The sequence below is a fragment of the Dermacentor albipictus genome, chromosome 5 (genome assembly GCF_038994185.2).
Source record: "Dermacentor albipictus isolate Rhodes 1998 colony chromosome 5, USDA_Dalb.pri_finalv2, whole genome shotgun sequence".
NCBI lineage: Eukaryota > Metazoa > Arthropoda > Arachnida > Ixodida > Ixodidae > Dermacentor > Dermacentor albipictus.
The window spans coordinates 162,543,793-162,560,293 of record NC_091825.1 but is presented as its reverse complement, the minus strand read 5'-3'; the positions used below and the strand labels follow the sequence as shown (position 1 = coordinate 162,560,293).

The 16,501-nt window shown below is 43.2% G+C and overlaps 1 protein-coding gene across 11 annotated transcripts in view; it reads right to left on the bottom strand.

Annotated features, from left to right (window-relative positions):
* Nucleotides 1–871: 871 nt before the first annotated feature.
* Nucleotides 872–16,501, bottom strand: part of LOC135904002 (ensconsin-like) — a 137,393-nt gene continuing 121,763 nt past the window's right edge. For all 11 annotated transcript variants that reach the window (XM_065434518.2, XM_065434527.2, XM_065434529.2 and 8 more), the window contains 3 exons: nucleotides 15,510–16,126; nucleotides 2,653–2,861; nucleotides 872–2,204 (listed from right to left, as the gene is read on the bottom strand). In XM_065434518.2, coding sequence (XP_065290590.2) covers nucleotides 2,191–2,204; nucleotides 2,653–2,861; nucleotides 15,510–16,126 — 840 coding nt within the window. In that variant the 3' untranslated portion in view covers nucleotides 872–2,190. The remainder of the gene's footprint in view (nucleotides 2,205–2,652; nucleotides 2,862–15,509; nucleotides 16,127–16,501) is intronic.

Below are 16,501 nucleotides of genomic sequence, written 5' to 3'. Positions count from 1 at the left end.
GTTTCGGAAACCTTTACTAAGCCTACGTACCGGCGCGAAATTCAAGTACTGATACTTGGACCTTCATTTTCTCATCTAATGATCAAACTAATTATTTAAATGACTGCCTGCAGGGTTCTAAAACAATGCTTCATTAGTCTAAACTGATTTATTGTTTCGCTTTAGTGTCCCTTTAAGAGCAAAAATGGTGCAGTTTCTGACTTCCTATGGACTGTTCACAAAACTGATTGCAAAAGTTTCTCTGCATCCACAGCTCAGAGCACTGCATGATTTTTCAATGTTGCTTATCCTTGTGCCAACGCATCTTTGTTTTTGAGCCTGGTGAGCTACAAGCTGCCACAACTTTGTGCACATTACTCTTGTCGGGTGCACCAATGCGTCTGTCAAAGCCTGTTGACATAAGCATTCAGCCAATGCAGCCAGCTTCCTTCTCACGAGCATATTAGGCAGAAATTTTCCTGGGAAATCTCTGCTATATATAATTTCATAGCATAGATTTATATTTATACACTACCCATTTCAAATACTATTTCACGAACAAGTTTTCAGCATGATTCAGAGCTTCCCTGATTTGCCAAGATATGCAAAACTGGATCAAGAAATACGAAAGCACAAGGAATCAGCTCATGCCAGACACATTCGATTTCTTATGCCATAACCTGTAGTGTAATAATGTTGCTCACATGAAAACTGAGAGAGACAATGCTTGGAAGGCAAGAGGTCAGTCCATGTACCGGATAAGCACTGTCATGTTCTCTTGCCTTCAATAATCACTTTAGCGCATCTTATGGTCAGCCTGTACCCGACAGCCTTTTATTTCCCATTTTTATTGCAATAACCAAGTAAAAAAATTGACAAAGACCAGCAGGAGGACCATTGTTAGTTCTTCATTTTATTTTACTATACAGCATACAGAAGTTAGGTGTGGTATATAAAAGAGAGAACAACAGAGGACAAAGTGGCTACCTACATTTTTACAGAACAGGTAAACAAAAATGGTAAAGAGAGCACATCCCAATTCTCATGCTAAAAACAATAAAGATAGAGGTACAGCATTGATGACTGGGAACTCTCATCAGTAAGAAAAAGCAAGGGGAAAAAAGGACAACAGACTTGCCGCTTATATTTACAGACATGTTTGAGACCACGAGGCTTTCTTTGCAAGCATGACAACAACGCTAAAAGTGGCCCTCATTACAAGTAGTAGTAGGTGCTTGAAGATCTTGTTGACTATCGCACAAAACGCCAAGTCTTTGTGCTGGCATTTTGACATGCTGAGAATCTTCTGGGCTAACGGCACCTCTGTTCATAGAAAGAGCACTGGTGTGAATTCAAACAAACAACTGCTAGAAAAAAAAAAACAGAGAGAAGCACAGAGAGGAGCAAAACAGTCACGAAATGCACCTGGTCTGGTAAGTCACTGCTGAGCCGACAGCATTGACGACGGCCCAGCAACATTTTCCAACATTACAGAGAAACAGCTGCGATTACTGCACCAGTGTGTGCCAGAGAAACAGCACTTTCAACATGCCATTATTATCCCGTACAGCCAAGAAACCACATTGCCAACAATTAGTAACTTGGTTACCTTAGAATATCCTAAATAATATGTAGTGCCTTTCAGTTCAATGCTCTATACTTTGCGCAGCATGATGTCTGCATCTGGAAAAAAGAGATGCTTTCCTCACTTCAGTATGCCAGCAAAACGTCCTGCTGTCCCATGTTTTTCTTGATGCACTACTCATGATGCCCATGCACACACTGCACGATAAATAACTTCAAAACCTAGAAAATCCCACAGGCAATCCAGTGTTATCAAAAACAACAAAGCTTCAGACTATTTGATGCTATTGCATGTTAACAACCAAATGCTCCGAACAGTTTTCTTTTCTCAGTTGGTGTTGACAAATCCAGAGCTACCTTTTAAGGATGCCTGCTTTTGCAGGCATGGCTTTGCAAGGTCACCTACACAAGCCAGCTACTGCTTTTCCAAGAGACTCAATGTCCTGCCTCTTAGCACGACCAACTGTTGAAGCTCCTACGTTCTGAACACAAGAACGAAGAAACAAGAAGGTTGCCTGTGAACCAGCTCCCACAGAGACTGCTGATGATGGCACAACAGTGGGAAGCTTGGTGCTTGGGAGCGGGATCAACCGTTCAAGACTGGCAGAATCTGCAGCACTGGTCCATTTACGAGAGCAAATCTGCACAGGGAAGGGAATGATAAGAACTGTGACAACAAGCTACACACTAGAAGCCTAATACTACATGCAAGTTATTGAGTTGTTCGGAGTTAATTTGTTGAGGCAAGAATATCTAACCAAACTGTGCTGATAGCCAGCCATGACTGTGTGAAATCTGGTTGCACAACAAAATCACAAAATACGGTTTCCCTATGGGAGAGCATGAAATGAAGTTGCAGTATACGCATGCTACAGAGGCAAACCATGCAGGCTCCCACAGCACTCCTGCAAATAAAGTCCCATTTGCGTTCATTTAAGATGGGAAACATAAACACCCTATTTGCTACAGCCCTTAGTTTGAAATAAGAGATAAATTACATCACTCAGTGTTTATTTCGAATTGTGTCGCTTTGCTCTTCCACAACAACACCACATTTGAAAAGAAAGAGCTGGTCATTAATGCCCTCACCGGTGAACTGCATCTCTTGGGTCTTGGCGCTGTTATTCCTGTTATCTTCCTCAAAGCCAATGAGAGAGTTCCCGGTTGGCACAATGCGGTTGGAATTGATGTCACCCGAATTGCGAAGGTTCTCCACAGCCTGGCTTCCAGTGTTCAAGGCTTCAGGTTTCAGGGGTCCCAGCGAGTCTAGACCAATCAAGTCAGCAACTTTCTCTGACCTGCCAAAAACACAACTCTCTTAGTTGAACTGATAAGGAGGTGGTGTGAGTACTAAATGGCCCAGCTAGAATTGCACTTCCAAAATAACAAGCGCATCATTTTTACTTAGGACTGGTAGGCATAAAAATGAAGCAAGAATTAAAGATATGTGCTGATATGACCTTTTGCATTCCAGATACATCATTCTGTAACCTCAAATACTGTGGAAATTTCTAGCAAGTGAATAACTGTCCAGAGTGCGCAGAGTGAAAAAATAATCCAAGTGGCAACTCTTGCACTCTGTTCTTGAAAAGAGCAAAAATCCATGGAACAACAGCTCTGAAGGTAATAAGAAAGTAATGAGCTAACCATCCCAATTTTTGCATTTTACATTTAGCAGCACTATCTTAAGTCATAATGGTATTAAAAATTTACTTTCAATGTTACATCTTTTTTTCTGCTTGGAATTATACAGGTTGTCCCACATAACTTGAGGCAAAGTTTTAAACATGAAAGGCACTCCGGCCTGTCGCCCCGTCACGTAGCATTTTTTTCCTATTTCACGGGCGTTCTTTGGAATGTGGAAGAAAGGACCACGTGAGATATATTGTGTTGGAAACAATTTATTGAGAGGTTTCTCAACGTACTCTACAACTTTGCGTATCACACTTGGGGTCTGCAGCCAATACTTAAAGAGTTGATTAATTAAACATAACTAATCCATTAGTTAAGGGGAAAATAAAATATAGCCCGAGTAACTCTAGGCCCAGTGCCAAAATTATGCATTCGGTTCAACTCGCGTCCAAAGTGCCTTTAATTTTTAAAACTTTCGCTCAAGTTATGCGGGACAATCACTATAATGCTGATAATTAATTTTTAGTACCACAATACGAGTCCCAAATGCACCCAGACAAAAGATTTAATTTCTAAGCTGCTTCTGCTGGGCCACTTCCGTTTCAGTCTCTAGAAGCCAGGTGTTTAACAGTTGAAAAATTTATTCTGTGTTGTGTTTGGAAAAAAAAAAAAGAAACTTGAGGAAAGAAAGAGGCATCTAGCAGCCTGAGAAACTGCATATGGTGGCTGTGACTTTAAACACTTGCCCAGTAACATTGGGCAAGGTTGACTGGTGTTGCAGGCCACCAAATGCATCACTCCTGGGAAAAAAATATGCCAGAAGAAGACACAAAAAATATACTGAATGTACAAAAATGTGGTGCACATGTTAGCATTTATGTCAAAATTTACGCCCCTAAAGGGCGGCTTTGCAGTCCAATGGGAATACCATGATTTCCCTGCTGTATTTAAGAGTGACAATGACGAGAAACACGAAATTAGTTTAGACTGATAAAGTATTCTTTGAAAACAGTTTTTGTTAATTTTGTAACAATAGGATGATTATTAGAAGAAAACATGGGGGGTCAGAGTTCTACCTTCTTTTTTCCCAGTTCACACCGAAGCTCCAGCACTGGTACACCAGTAGATATAACGGACTTCAAAGTATCTTTTTTTTTATTTGGCATGCTGGCTCAGTGAACTTCCAACTTTATTTCGCATTTTCCTTTTTACAGCAAAAGAAAATGCAAGGGTAGGAACAAGAAGCTGCACAATCGCAGCTTGGCGGGGCTCCTGTCCCGTCTTTGACGAACAGTTGCAGCATATTCACAAAGAGAATCTGTTACATATGTACACAACAATTTCATATTAAACAGACATTGATATTCACATCAGAACATTTATAACATCTATATACATATATTCACATGTGTATCAACACCAACCCAGCATCTATACATATTTGCATCTGTGCATGTAGGCATACATCTGTAGCCAGAAAAAGGGGAGGAAGAAAGATCATGAACAAATGATAAGCAACACCTGAAAAAATACACTTAAAAAATACCAACAATTATACTCAGAATGTAACAGCAATGTTCAGCGGAACAAAAAGAAGAAATGCGGAACGATGGGAAAGCAAGATTTGGAACATGCTAAAAAAAAATGTCACGAATAAAAAATAAATAAAAAAGAAGAAATAAAAAATGCAATGTTATCACTTATAAAATTTGACCATTATTAATTAATTTTAATTTCAGTGCCTTTCTCCTAATAGCATTTAGTTTGATATGGGAAACATGGATCACATTTATTATTCTAGGCACCTGGTACTGCAATCGCTTGAAACCATAATTAGTTCTTGTGAAAGGTAACATCCATTGGCTCTGTTTTCTGGTTTGATATAATGTTTCCCTTGATTTGACTAAGTTACACAAGTTTACGGAAACGTTATTGCTACAGCAAAAATATTTAAAAATTTTTAACACTAGGTTATAATCATAAAAATATTCAATAGGAAACACATTAAGAGCACGAAATATCTCGAGTGTATGTGCATCAAACGGTACGTTGACAACATGTCTGACAGTTTTCTTTTGTAACGTTTTTAAGCTTCGTATGTTTGCTTGCGATGTTGTACCCCACACTAGATTACAATAGCTAACATGTGAAAGGAAGAGACTGTTATATAACATCAGTTTTACCTCAGAGGGCAGTATGTGTCGTAATCGACAGATTATTCCACATGCTCTCGCCAAAGTGGACATAATACGCTCAATGTGTGTATCCCAAATTAAATGTTTGTTAAAAATTACACCTAACGTTTTGACATTATCAACTAATTCTATCCTTTCTGTGCCGAGGTAAAGAACAGTATAGCAGTTTACTTGTTTTTGTGGTGGCGTAAACAGCACAGCCTTAGTTTTATTCGCATTAATTGCTAATGAGTTTAGATTACTCCACTTTTGCAATAAGTTTAAAGTCTTATTTGCCATATTTGTAAGTTGTGCGATATCAAGTGATCAGAAAAAAAGGCTAGTATCATCCGCATAGACTATGATTTGTGCATGCTCACTAATATTCGTTAACTCTACCTCGCAGCACAATGGCAATCATTTTAATTTATTCCCATGAATAAACAGCTGGTAGTAAGCGCTGTGTGTGGGAGGTGTTCTGGAGTGTGTGAATGTTGGGTGTGTGCATAAATTCGGGAGTGCTAAATTGCTTCTAATTACTTCAACATGACAATGTCAAGCGTTTCCTGAAGGTAAAAAAAGGGTGTCAAAAAACAGGCAAAAACACGGTCAGGCATCAGGTCGGGAGACGGAGCAGGCAGCAGAAAAACCTAGGTTTGCAAATTCTTGCCGTACAACTACCTGAATGAGAGATATCGCTGGGGCTGGTTGGTCAATAGTGGGTTCAAGAGGGCGTGAATGGAACGATGCAGGACTTGTAGCCTCGAGTTTGCAGCGAACCATACGTGTGATGTGCACATTTAAGGGTGGTGAAACGGCAAGGTCATTGAAGACGAAGTCGCAGCCGTGTTAGGGAACCGGGAGAACTGTGGAATGACACAGCAGCTTTTGGCGAGCTCAAAGCAGCGGCATTCCTTGACAATGACTTCGATGGTGGACACATTGTTGAAGACCAACAACTTGAAGGCGTCATCTGTGATCCCTTTGAGTATGTGACAGACTTTGTCAACCTCGGCCATTTTCTCGGCGACTTTCTGGCAAAGAGCGAGCACGTCTAGTATGTATGAGACATACGATTCAGTAGAAGACTGAACTCGGGTAGCAAGCTCTTTTCTAGCAGCCGGCTGCCGACCGGTGGGATTTCCAAAGAGGTTGATGTGCTTTTCCTTGAGAGCATCCCAGCTAGAGATCTCGTCCTCGTGTGTCCGAAACCAGACACAAGGAGTTCCGCTCAAGTAGAATAGGACATTGGCTAGCATAATGGTAGGGTCCCAGCGGCTGTTTTGGCTAACCCGCTCATACAGGTTGAGTCAGTCCTCAATGTCGACATTATCTTGGCTGGAGAATATGCCAGGATCGCAGGGATCGGTAACTGTAACGTACGTTGTTGTCGGGGTCGCAGGAGCAGAAGGAGACGAGGTGTTGTCACCGGGAGCCATGGCGGAAAGCAGGACGGTGCGGCTGCTGCGAAGCTCCGTGGAGAGAATGGGGAACAGCACCCTCCACCAAAATGTTACGCAAACAAAGGATTAAGACTGGAGACTATTTACAAAGTATATTTACAAAATGTAACTGCAGCGCTGGCCAGTTTAGCCGACAGCTCGAGAGCCAGAGAGCACTTGTCGTCTTTGTCTGGGCGCCTGCGTGCATCGGCCACAAGAAACATGCAATATGCATGTATCAATATTTCTGTCATTGAGGCCAGCTCCCGGCCAGCTGGTCTGCCGCCGTTGCCAATAACAAAAACATCGGCTAAAGTTTATTTTTTACACAAAACTATCTTGGAGGAATAAAGTGACGTCTTAATTTTTAATTTCAGGACAAGTGACAACCACTGTCAAACCTCAAGCACGAACGAGACCTGTGATGGGAAGAAAGTTTATCTCTGAGCCTGAACTCTGCCACAGATGCACTACACTAAAAAAGGTTTACGCCCATTGGGCATAAACAATAATTGTTATCTATAGTGCTTGCGTTTCCTTTTTTTTTTAAATATGCACTTGCTACTTTCCTTTCACTAATAATATGTCATGTTGATAATGCATGCTTTTCATGACCTGGAAGTACCAGGCATGCAGTCTAAGAAAGGAAAGGCACACAAGGTAGATGACACTTATTGTTTGGGGAGAAGTTAAACCAAAAAGGCTGCAAACTTTCCTTAGAGTGCACATGTGAAATGGATCTACAGCATCACATATTTCACAGCATGGGCGCTGCAAACAGTAATAAATTTTCTTGTTTGTAGAAATGGATGTGATGAAAAATAAAGCACCCTCAAAATTATGCATTTGACCATTGTTGGTGGCTGCTTTTTAAGCCCCTCATGAGAAGTGAGGCATGTTAGGCCTAGCATCACCCTCACCACCTGCTCAGCACTGAGCCGACAGCAGTTGGCGGCAATGAGCTGCTTGCATGGTTGTGCCGAAAACTCTCCATTACACAGCAAATTATGAAGCACAGCTTATTAAAAGTGCAAACAAAGCATTAGGAACAAATGCAACAGTTTGTTCCCATCTTGAAGGGACACTAAAGGTTACTATGAAGTCAAGTTAAAGTGATAAAGCAATAGTCTAGAACGTCTAAGGTGTCAATATAATCGCAAACAGAGCTTTAGCAACCAAGAAATTGAGGTAAATGCTTGACACGATTTGAGACTCCCCAGCGACATTTTGGTACTAGCCCGATGACTAAGGCACTCCTCATCATAATTTATGTCACTAGTACTCAACTACTCGTATTAAAAAGATAATTTCATTGGGTTATAAGATGGAAGAAAATGCTACTTGTCTACTTCTATTCGATTCTAAGAAAAAAAAAATTGACATTAGCTTTGAGTAGTATGGGTGATCGAAAGGTTTCGTTTTCACTCGACTCTGCACGCTCGACATTGCGTCTCTCGCGCTTTGGAGTTTCAGTTGTTTTGTTATCGCGCGTGCTGCGGTGGTCCTGCTGGCTTGCGAAACTTGCATTTGGAACAAGCAGTGGGAATGCCATGTCGATGTGATGTCGTGGGATGCGCGAACGGTCCGTGAAACTTGGCCAAGGGCAGTTGCAGCAGCGAATCCAACATTACTTATCACTGTGTTCCAACGAGTGAACCTCTCTGTTCGAAGTGGTTAAGTGTCATACCTCTGCCACAGTGCGCTTGCAAAGAGCCGAGAAATCACGTAGTGTGCTCGCTGATCTTTCGTCCAAAGGATTACGAGTTGAACGCCGACTTACTGAAGTCTTGTGGAGTGCCTTTCAAAGCAGGCCGCCGTCGTAGTAGTACGCAACGACGCTGGCAGCGCGAGCCCTTAGCAGCAAGTCTCGTTCATCAGTGCTTAAATCGCTGAAGTCGAGCCCAGCATCGCGAGCCAATGTGTCGTTGTCAGGGTCGCCCATTGCAACAAGCGTAGAAGCTGGTGCCATAAAATAAAGAACCAGCTTATTGTCCCACGCTTTCCCTTCCGCTAGTCACCATAGCTCCGCTTTCGCGCTGCTGTCGGCTCTGTCTTGGCTCTGTTTCTGGCCGCGCATTTGCGTTTTGCGGAGAAAAGCCATAGCGCCATCTGCGGGTGCCGTTTTACTCGCCGACGGCGCAAGTCACTATGAGACCGTGGCGTCACCACTCCTCGATCGGAGGGTGGGCGATTTGAACTGCACTACAGGTAAGCGGACGCTTCAGAATGCAGTTTCTCTTAAAATAAGTCTCCTCTTCGCACGAAACAAGCGCTTCAAGGTTTCTGGGATGGTATTTCAACAGTCCACGTTGACCTAATAGTAACCTTTAGTGTCTCTTTAAGGATTCTTCAGAGCATACACGGCTGTGAGCTACCAGCATGAAGTTTAAAAAGGAAGTCTTGTGGGCTAGTTAGCATCTGTGAGAGCTGGAAGACACTTAAATCAGAAATGTGCATCATCTACATTGATGGCAGTGACCGCGCAGTTCTGAATGTATGCCGTCGACGCACGCATAGAGTCAAAACAAAACGCCTGTATGTTACAGCCGCTGTGGAAGAAACCATGGTCGCTATCAACAAGATCACGAATGGCAACTATGAAGCTATGAAGGCAGGTGGCCAATGCACTGTTAGGCATGGCAGTAAACGCAAGAATAAAGGCTATGAAGGCACAGATAGGCACAACGCGTTCTGGCATCCCCATTTTTCACATACGATTTCTGCTCACGAGTATGGTGATACGGACTCTGCCACCTCATTTTGGGAGGGCACTCTTGTTCTTTTGCATTGAAAAATTACCGTGCTCCATGCTCGCCAATCTCAGAGAGATGCCTGAATTTAATGAGAGTATGATTCCCTTAGAAGATGCATACACTTGCCGGGACCAGAGGACGAGTCCAAATTAATGAGAGTCAAATTGAAGAGATTTTACTGTACCACTTTTGGCCAGAATACTGATTTTAGAAAGCAGTGGCTGATATGTGCAGACCCTATAGTGTGACAGTAAATATGTTGAAGCTTTTCTTATATTATTGATAAGTTGTGTTCCTGAGCAAACTTAATAACGCACATTTACAGATTTCTCGGCCCTCTTTGTATCACTATGTTTGCTAACTGTTTAATGCGCCCAGCGAAATAAATGTTGCTGACAGAGCTTTCATAACTGCAAGGCAATAATTCAATGATATACTGCCTGCCCTAGGCAATACACTTATACGAACCACGTTTTGTATGCATGTGCACAAGACAATGACTATGACAGCAGTGCATGGTTTTTTTACATGGCTGTGGTGTCAGATTTAAACCCACATGTTTTTACCTGACAACCAGCCATACACCACATGGCAGCCCTTCCAAATGCATGTTTAACATTTAAATAAATGTAAACTGCAGAGGTTGATCAAAGAATGGGTCTCACAGGGATGGAAGCGGCCAGGGAAGTTTTGGAGCAGCTCTGGGAGCAACAAATTTGGCACTTAAGAGCAGGTTCAGAGCATGAATTGCCCGTTTTGGAGCAGCAAATACTGTCACATGTCTCCAAAGAAGACTGGCAATGTTAAATGAGGACAGCTGGCTTCTGAAAAACGACGGCGGCGGGACCAGGCTATCGAGCGGGCGGGGGTAGCATGTGCACTTCTTTCTTCTTGTCCTTCCTGCCTCTTCTTTTGCACCATCTCCACTATTGCAGACAGTATTTCCCCCCTTCCTCGAAAAGAAAATTGGCTCGATGGTTAAGACGCGGTGTAAGGGAAACAAAAATGTGGTCAAGGCAGATGCTGGCACAAAGATGCTGCAGATGCTGGCACAATGCTGGCGTTTATCAGGTAGGACGCAGTACGTGGACGTAAACGGCTACCAGTCCGATCATTTATCTGTCACTTCAGGCGTTCCTCAAGGGTCTGTCCTTGGACCGATATTATTTTTCGCTTATATTAATGATATTTGTTCAGATATTAATGAAAACGTAACCGTGCGACTGTTCGCCGACGACTGTTTAATTTATCGAGAGATATGTAACCACAAGGATAAAAAAATGCTCAGCGAGGCACTGGCGTCTGTTGAAGAATGGTGTGAAAGATGGAAAATGCAAGTAAATAAAGAAAAAACTGTTGTTTTACGTGTTACAAACAAGGTTAAGCACGTCCTAAATTTTGATTATCAACTAAGTTCCACTGTACTAACTACCGTTAACAAATGTAAATACTTAGGAGTAACAATATCTGAAGACCTTAACTGGACTCAACATATCACTAATATTTGCTCTACCGCTGAAAAAAAGTTATAGTTGTTACGTCGCAAATTAAAACTCGCTCCAGCCCCCGTAAAGCTAACAGCGTGTTTAACAATAGTAAGGCCTACACTGGAATATGCAAGCATTATATGGGACCCCTACCAAAAAGGATTAATTCATAAAATTGAGCGAGTGCAAATAAGGGTGGCTAGATTTATTCTTTCAAGATACTCCCGTACTGATTCTGTGACAGAGATGTTGGAAGAACTAAATTTAGCCCCCTCTTGGAACGCCGTTGCATAGCCAGACTTAAATTCTTGTTTTTGCTTTCTCAAAATTTATTTAACTTTGATGCAGCGCAGTACCTAATTCCGCGACAAGTCCGGAGCCTACGAGGTGACCACCACAACAACTTCCTAGTACGTCAATCTCGTGTGACAACATACACATACTCTTTTTTCCCTAGAACCATTAGAGACTGGAACGATTTACCGAATGCCATATGGGATTCTCAAACTGTAGAACATCTTGAAACCGAAGTTACAAAATATTTCCTAAATGGACCCTCATGATCTAACATTTCTCGTGTAAGTTGTAGAATCTAGTATTGTTATATGTATAATGTTTCGATGTATGTGATGTAATATGTATCATGTAAGTTGTAGTATGTAGTACGTGATGCATTTTTCGGCTACACATTGCTGCTTTGTTTCACATAACGGGTGTTAAGTCAGATTTTGTATTATATTTATGTATAATGGCACGCTGTGATTAAGTATCAGCTATACAGTGCTGCTTTATGTAAGCCGTGATGCGTTTTGTGCCAGTATTGTACCCCACCCCTGTAACGGCCCAATCGGCCAACAGTACCTGCAAATAAATAAATAAAAGAAAACAGTGACAGCCACAGGAAAGACACAAGTACAGCAAAGGTGACACATGATGTGCAGAGTTTAAAGAAACAGAGAGGTAATCGCATTAGCTGCACATATGAGCACAAATATAAAAATTGAATAAATAAAGAAAAAAATAATCGCGAATGAGCAACATATGGTCTCATGCATACAATGTGAACAGTGATGTCAGGGCTAGGCTGTTCTCTATGCTGCGTTTGAGTCGCACTGTCTGGAACGACTTTGCAGTTCACATCACTCATGCGCCGCAGCACTTTGTATCATACTGTTTGATGCTTGCCGAAAGCCTGGGCCAGTAATACACCTCGCATTTGTGAGGAGCCTAACCGGCCAGATGTGGGCTCATCATGGCAAACGAAAAGAATGTCGTCCCGCAAGGCTTTTGGAACCACCAGGAGGTAGGCTCGGTCATTTGAACGGGCATTTTTCTTGTAAAGCATGTTGTCTCACAGACAGAAGGACGTCAATACGCGACATCGATGGAGTGGAATGGTTATTGGCTGGCCCTCTAAGTGGTCGATGATAGGTCGAATTTCAGTGTCGTCACGCTGCCGTCTTATCAAGTTCGATGCAGTAATGATGCCCAGGAAGCCGTCATCATTCTCCGACTCTCGACTGACAGATTCGGCGGGTGTACTTGGCAGTGCGTCAGCGTCTCTGTGCTTGCGGCCAGACTTGTAAATGATAGTGATGTCAAATTCCTGCAGCCGCAACCTCCACCTTGCCAGTCGTCCTGAAGGATCGCGTATGTTTTCCAACCAACATAGGGCATGGTGGTCTGTCACCACTTTGAAAGGACAGCCATAGAGATAAGGGCGAAACTTCGTGATTGCCCACACAACTGCGAGACACTCTTTTTCTGTGGTATAGTAGTTCGGCACGGGACTGCGAGCGGCTAGCATAAGCTATTACTCTTTCATTGCAGTCTTGACGTTGGAGGAGTGCTGCGCCAAGATCGATGTTACTGGCGTCAGTATGTACCTCAGTGTTGGCGTCATCGTCAAAATGTGCCAGCACGGGTGCTGACTGCATGTGTTGTCATAGTTCAGTGAAGGCAGCCTGTTGCTCATTCGTCCAGGCAAATGGCGAGTCATCTCTTGTAAGGCGAGTCAGGGGTTCCGTTATCTGTGAGAAGTTTTCAATGAAACGGCAATAATACACACACAAGCATAGGAGACGTCAAAACAGCTTTCTTGTCAGCCAGAGGAGGAAAAGCTGTTATTGCGGCAAGCTTGCCAGGATCAGGTTGGACTCCTCTGGCACTTACGATGTGTCCGAGAAACTTGGGCTCTTCATGGCCAAAGTGGCACTTTTCTGGTTTAAGCGTGAGATCAGCCAATCGGATCACTTGTAGCACATTCTGCAGGCCATGAGGATGTTGCTCAAATATTCCAGAAAAGACTACATGCTGCCATGGAACGACTTTGGAACTCGTGGGTTCTGAAGCATGTATCAGGTCGTCATGGCGTTATCCGTGCCAGCTAAGGTGGTTGGGATCACTGTGTTGTCTTCTAAAGGCAGCTCCCTGATCCTGCAACTGGCCTGATGGACGGGAGTGTCTATTAGCACTGGGCTGGTGGTTACGCTCCCAGGGGGGGGGGGGGGGGGGGGGTCTGCGGCATGAGTGAGAAATACGCCACACCTCCACTAGTTTGTCACGTGTCTACAAAGAGGACTGGCAACGTTTAATGAGGACAGCTGGCTTCTGAAAAACAATGGCAGCAGGATCAGGCTATCGAGTCGGTGGGGATAGCACGCACACTTCTTCCTTCTTGTCCTTCCTGCCTCTTCTTTTGCAATGACCCCACTACTGCAGGTGGCAATGCACATTTGGAAGCAGCTTGGTAAAAGTCAATATGAATAAAATACAGGCATATGAAGAAAAAGTATTCCTTATTTGACTTTGCAGAACACAATTATGTTAAGGCAGATCAGTTCTTTGGGAGCTCGCAAGATGAGCAAAATTCATTCCAAGGAAAAATTGTCATCTACCTGACGTTGCATGGAGCTACAAAAAAATCCCATACAGGTTTCTCAGAAACCACCATTAAATAAATACCGGACGTGCCATCTAAATCATCTTTGGCTGGTCTGCATATACACAAATGCGTAACACATTTAGAAAACATTCGTAATGCATGGTATAGCGCAATACGGTTTTCCTCTTCTTTAGCTACTATTACGCCACCAAACACATTGCACTCCAATGACGCCGATGCTGAAACGGATTGCTAAGCTTGGCTTGCAGCGCTAAGTGCTAGCCGATGCTTGCCTCTGGCTGTGTGGTTGCCACTGAACATGCACATCCGGCTAAATTTGGCAACTTCATTCCAAATTAGTGCTTTGGAGCAGATTGGCACAGCTCGACAGTTTGGCGCAAGATGGTGCAATTGGCGCAGCACTTCCATCCCTGCTCTTATGACTAGCTTGATTCGGTTCATACTGCACCTGCCAGATTAATTCAATCTTGGCACTCATATCAAATGCGTGTTTCATATTCAAAGGAATGTGTGATTTGCTGCCTTTATACCTGCATGACTGTGCAGCAACCTTTTCTCTTTTTAAGTTCTCACATTCCCTGTCCCACGTCCTCCATATCTCACTGCACTGATCAAACAATAGGAGTTTCATGCCCACACTCACAGACTCCCAGCTTTCCCAATACAACACTGTCATGGTCCTATCACCTGTGAAGCTTTGTGCCAGTGTTCAAATCATCTTGTAGACTTAAGAGGAAGCTTTAGCTCAGGTGCTCCCATCTAAATACATGTAAAAGGAGAATTCATTTTTTTCGGCAACCACTGCACCGAATTTGGCGAGGTTTGTTGGATTTAAAAGAAAAACTTAAAATCTAGTGACTGTTGATTGCGAATTTTTGATTTAGGTCATTAACTTTTTATTAAAAATCGGCAAAAATCAAACATTTTTAGAAAACGGAACTTTCGAGTTTACAACTCTGTAACTCGGCAATGAAAAAGGATATCACAATTATGTGAATTGCATCTAATAGTACATCTAAAGCGGACAAAATTGATGTCCCACATGAATCTAAAAAAATTTAGTAATATGGAAATAGAGCTTTTGCAAAACCCTTGTACACAACGTAACAAATTCATGTAAGATATAAATTCATATATAAGATTTGTCCACTTTGAATGATCTAATGGATACCGTTTACAGAACCGCAATATCTGTTTTTGATGCAGAGCTATGCATTTGTAAGCTTTGTGCATCTATATTTTTCTAACTTTCGAATTTTTGAAAATCTTTTTAACAATATTCAGGCCCTAAATTGAAATTCCACTTCCAACAGTGCCACTCGAATTTACCTTTATCTCTCAAATGCAAAAAACTTCATTAAACTCGTTCCAGGGGTCATTTCAGAAAAGCATTTTTGCGTTTTACATGTATTTGAATAGGCCGCGTCAGAGTTGGGCCCGAGCTAAAACTTCCTCTCAAGTCACAGCCAGTAGCTATTCGGTTGTTGCTAGAGGACTACAGAGGGTATAAAATGAAAAGGAGCAAAGCAAGAACACAAAATGTCAAGGCTCACCCGACGCCATTGATGATGTCTCCTCCACCGTTGGTGTGGTGTGAGCCATAGCCATTGGTGCAGGGTGGCAACGGGGCTGCTGTCCCTTCGCTGGCCACGGAGGGAGGGGAGAAGCACTTGCCGTGAGGCGGAGACTGGTCCATAGGCTCCTCCACCACTGTGGATCCTTCACCACCCTGAGAGCCACCACCCGCACTGTTGCCACTGTCCGCCACACTGTCAGCATGCTCCACAACAATTGGTTCCCTACCATTCACACAGTTCTCCTCCGGCGAGCCAGCCGCCAGCATAGCTACATTTACTAGAGACCCTTGTTCCCTCCTCCCACTGTCCTCACCCACACCTTCTGGCTTTGGTGCAGCCGCTTCCGGCTCTAGTGCCTTTGGCGACTGCTGTTGCCTACCAGATGGCACTGTGTCAGGGGCGGCACTTGGTTCTTGCTGTGTGCCCTTCTCATCAGATGACTTGCCCTGCAGTGGCTGGGGCGAGGATCGACCTGACACCGATGGAGAGCTGTCTCTCTCAGGTGATGCCTGCGCATCGCTTCCAGCCTTGTTGGCAGAGCTTGGGTCCTTGGCGCCCCTCCTTCGTGTCCGGCTCATGATCTCTTCGACCCTCTGCGTGCATAGGTGAAGCAACAAGCATGAATAAGACACAAGTTCTTTGCATTTATAACTGCAGCCACCAATATAAGTCATCTATCATTTTGTATCACACAGCTTGGATGGTAGAAATGGAAAGCCCCTGCAATCATGGCACATACTTGCCAACAAAATAAGGCAACACTGTAACTGGTTAGTAAAGAAGAAACCACATTGTGTTGGCCGCAGTTGAATCTAGATGTAAAGCAAGGCTTCTACCATATGGCGGTTCATAACACATCTTTGCCACCATGCGATCATTGCAGAGCATGCTTTTTCACTTGTGCGGATCAGGGTGAGGAGATGAATTCTACTGCAAAAGTGGATATGTGTTGAAAAACGAACCCAAAT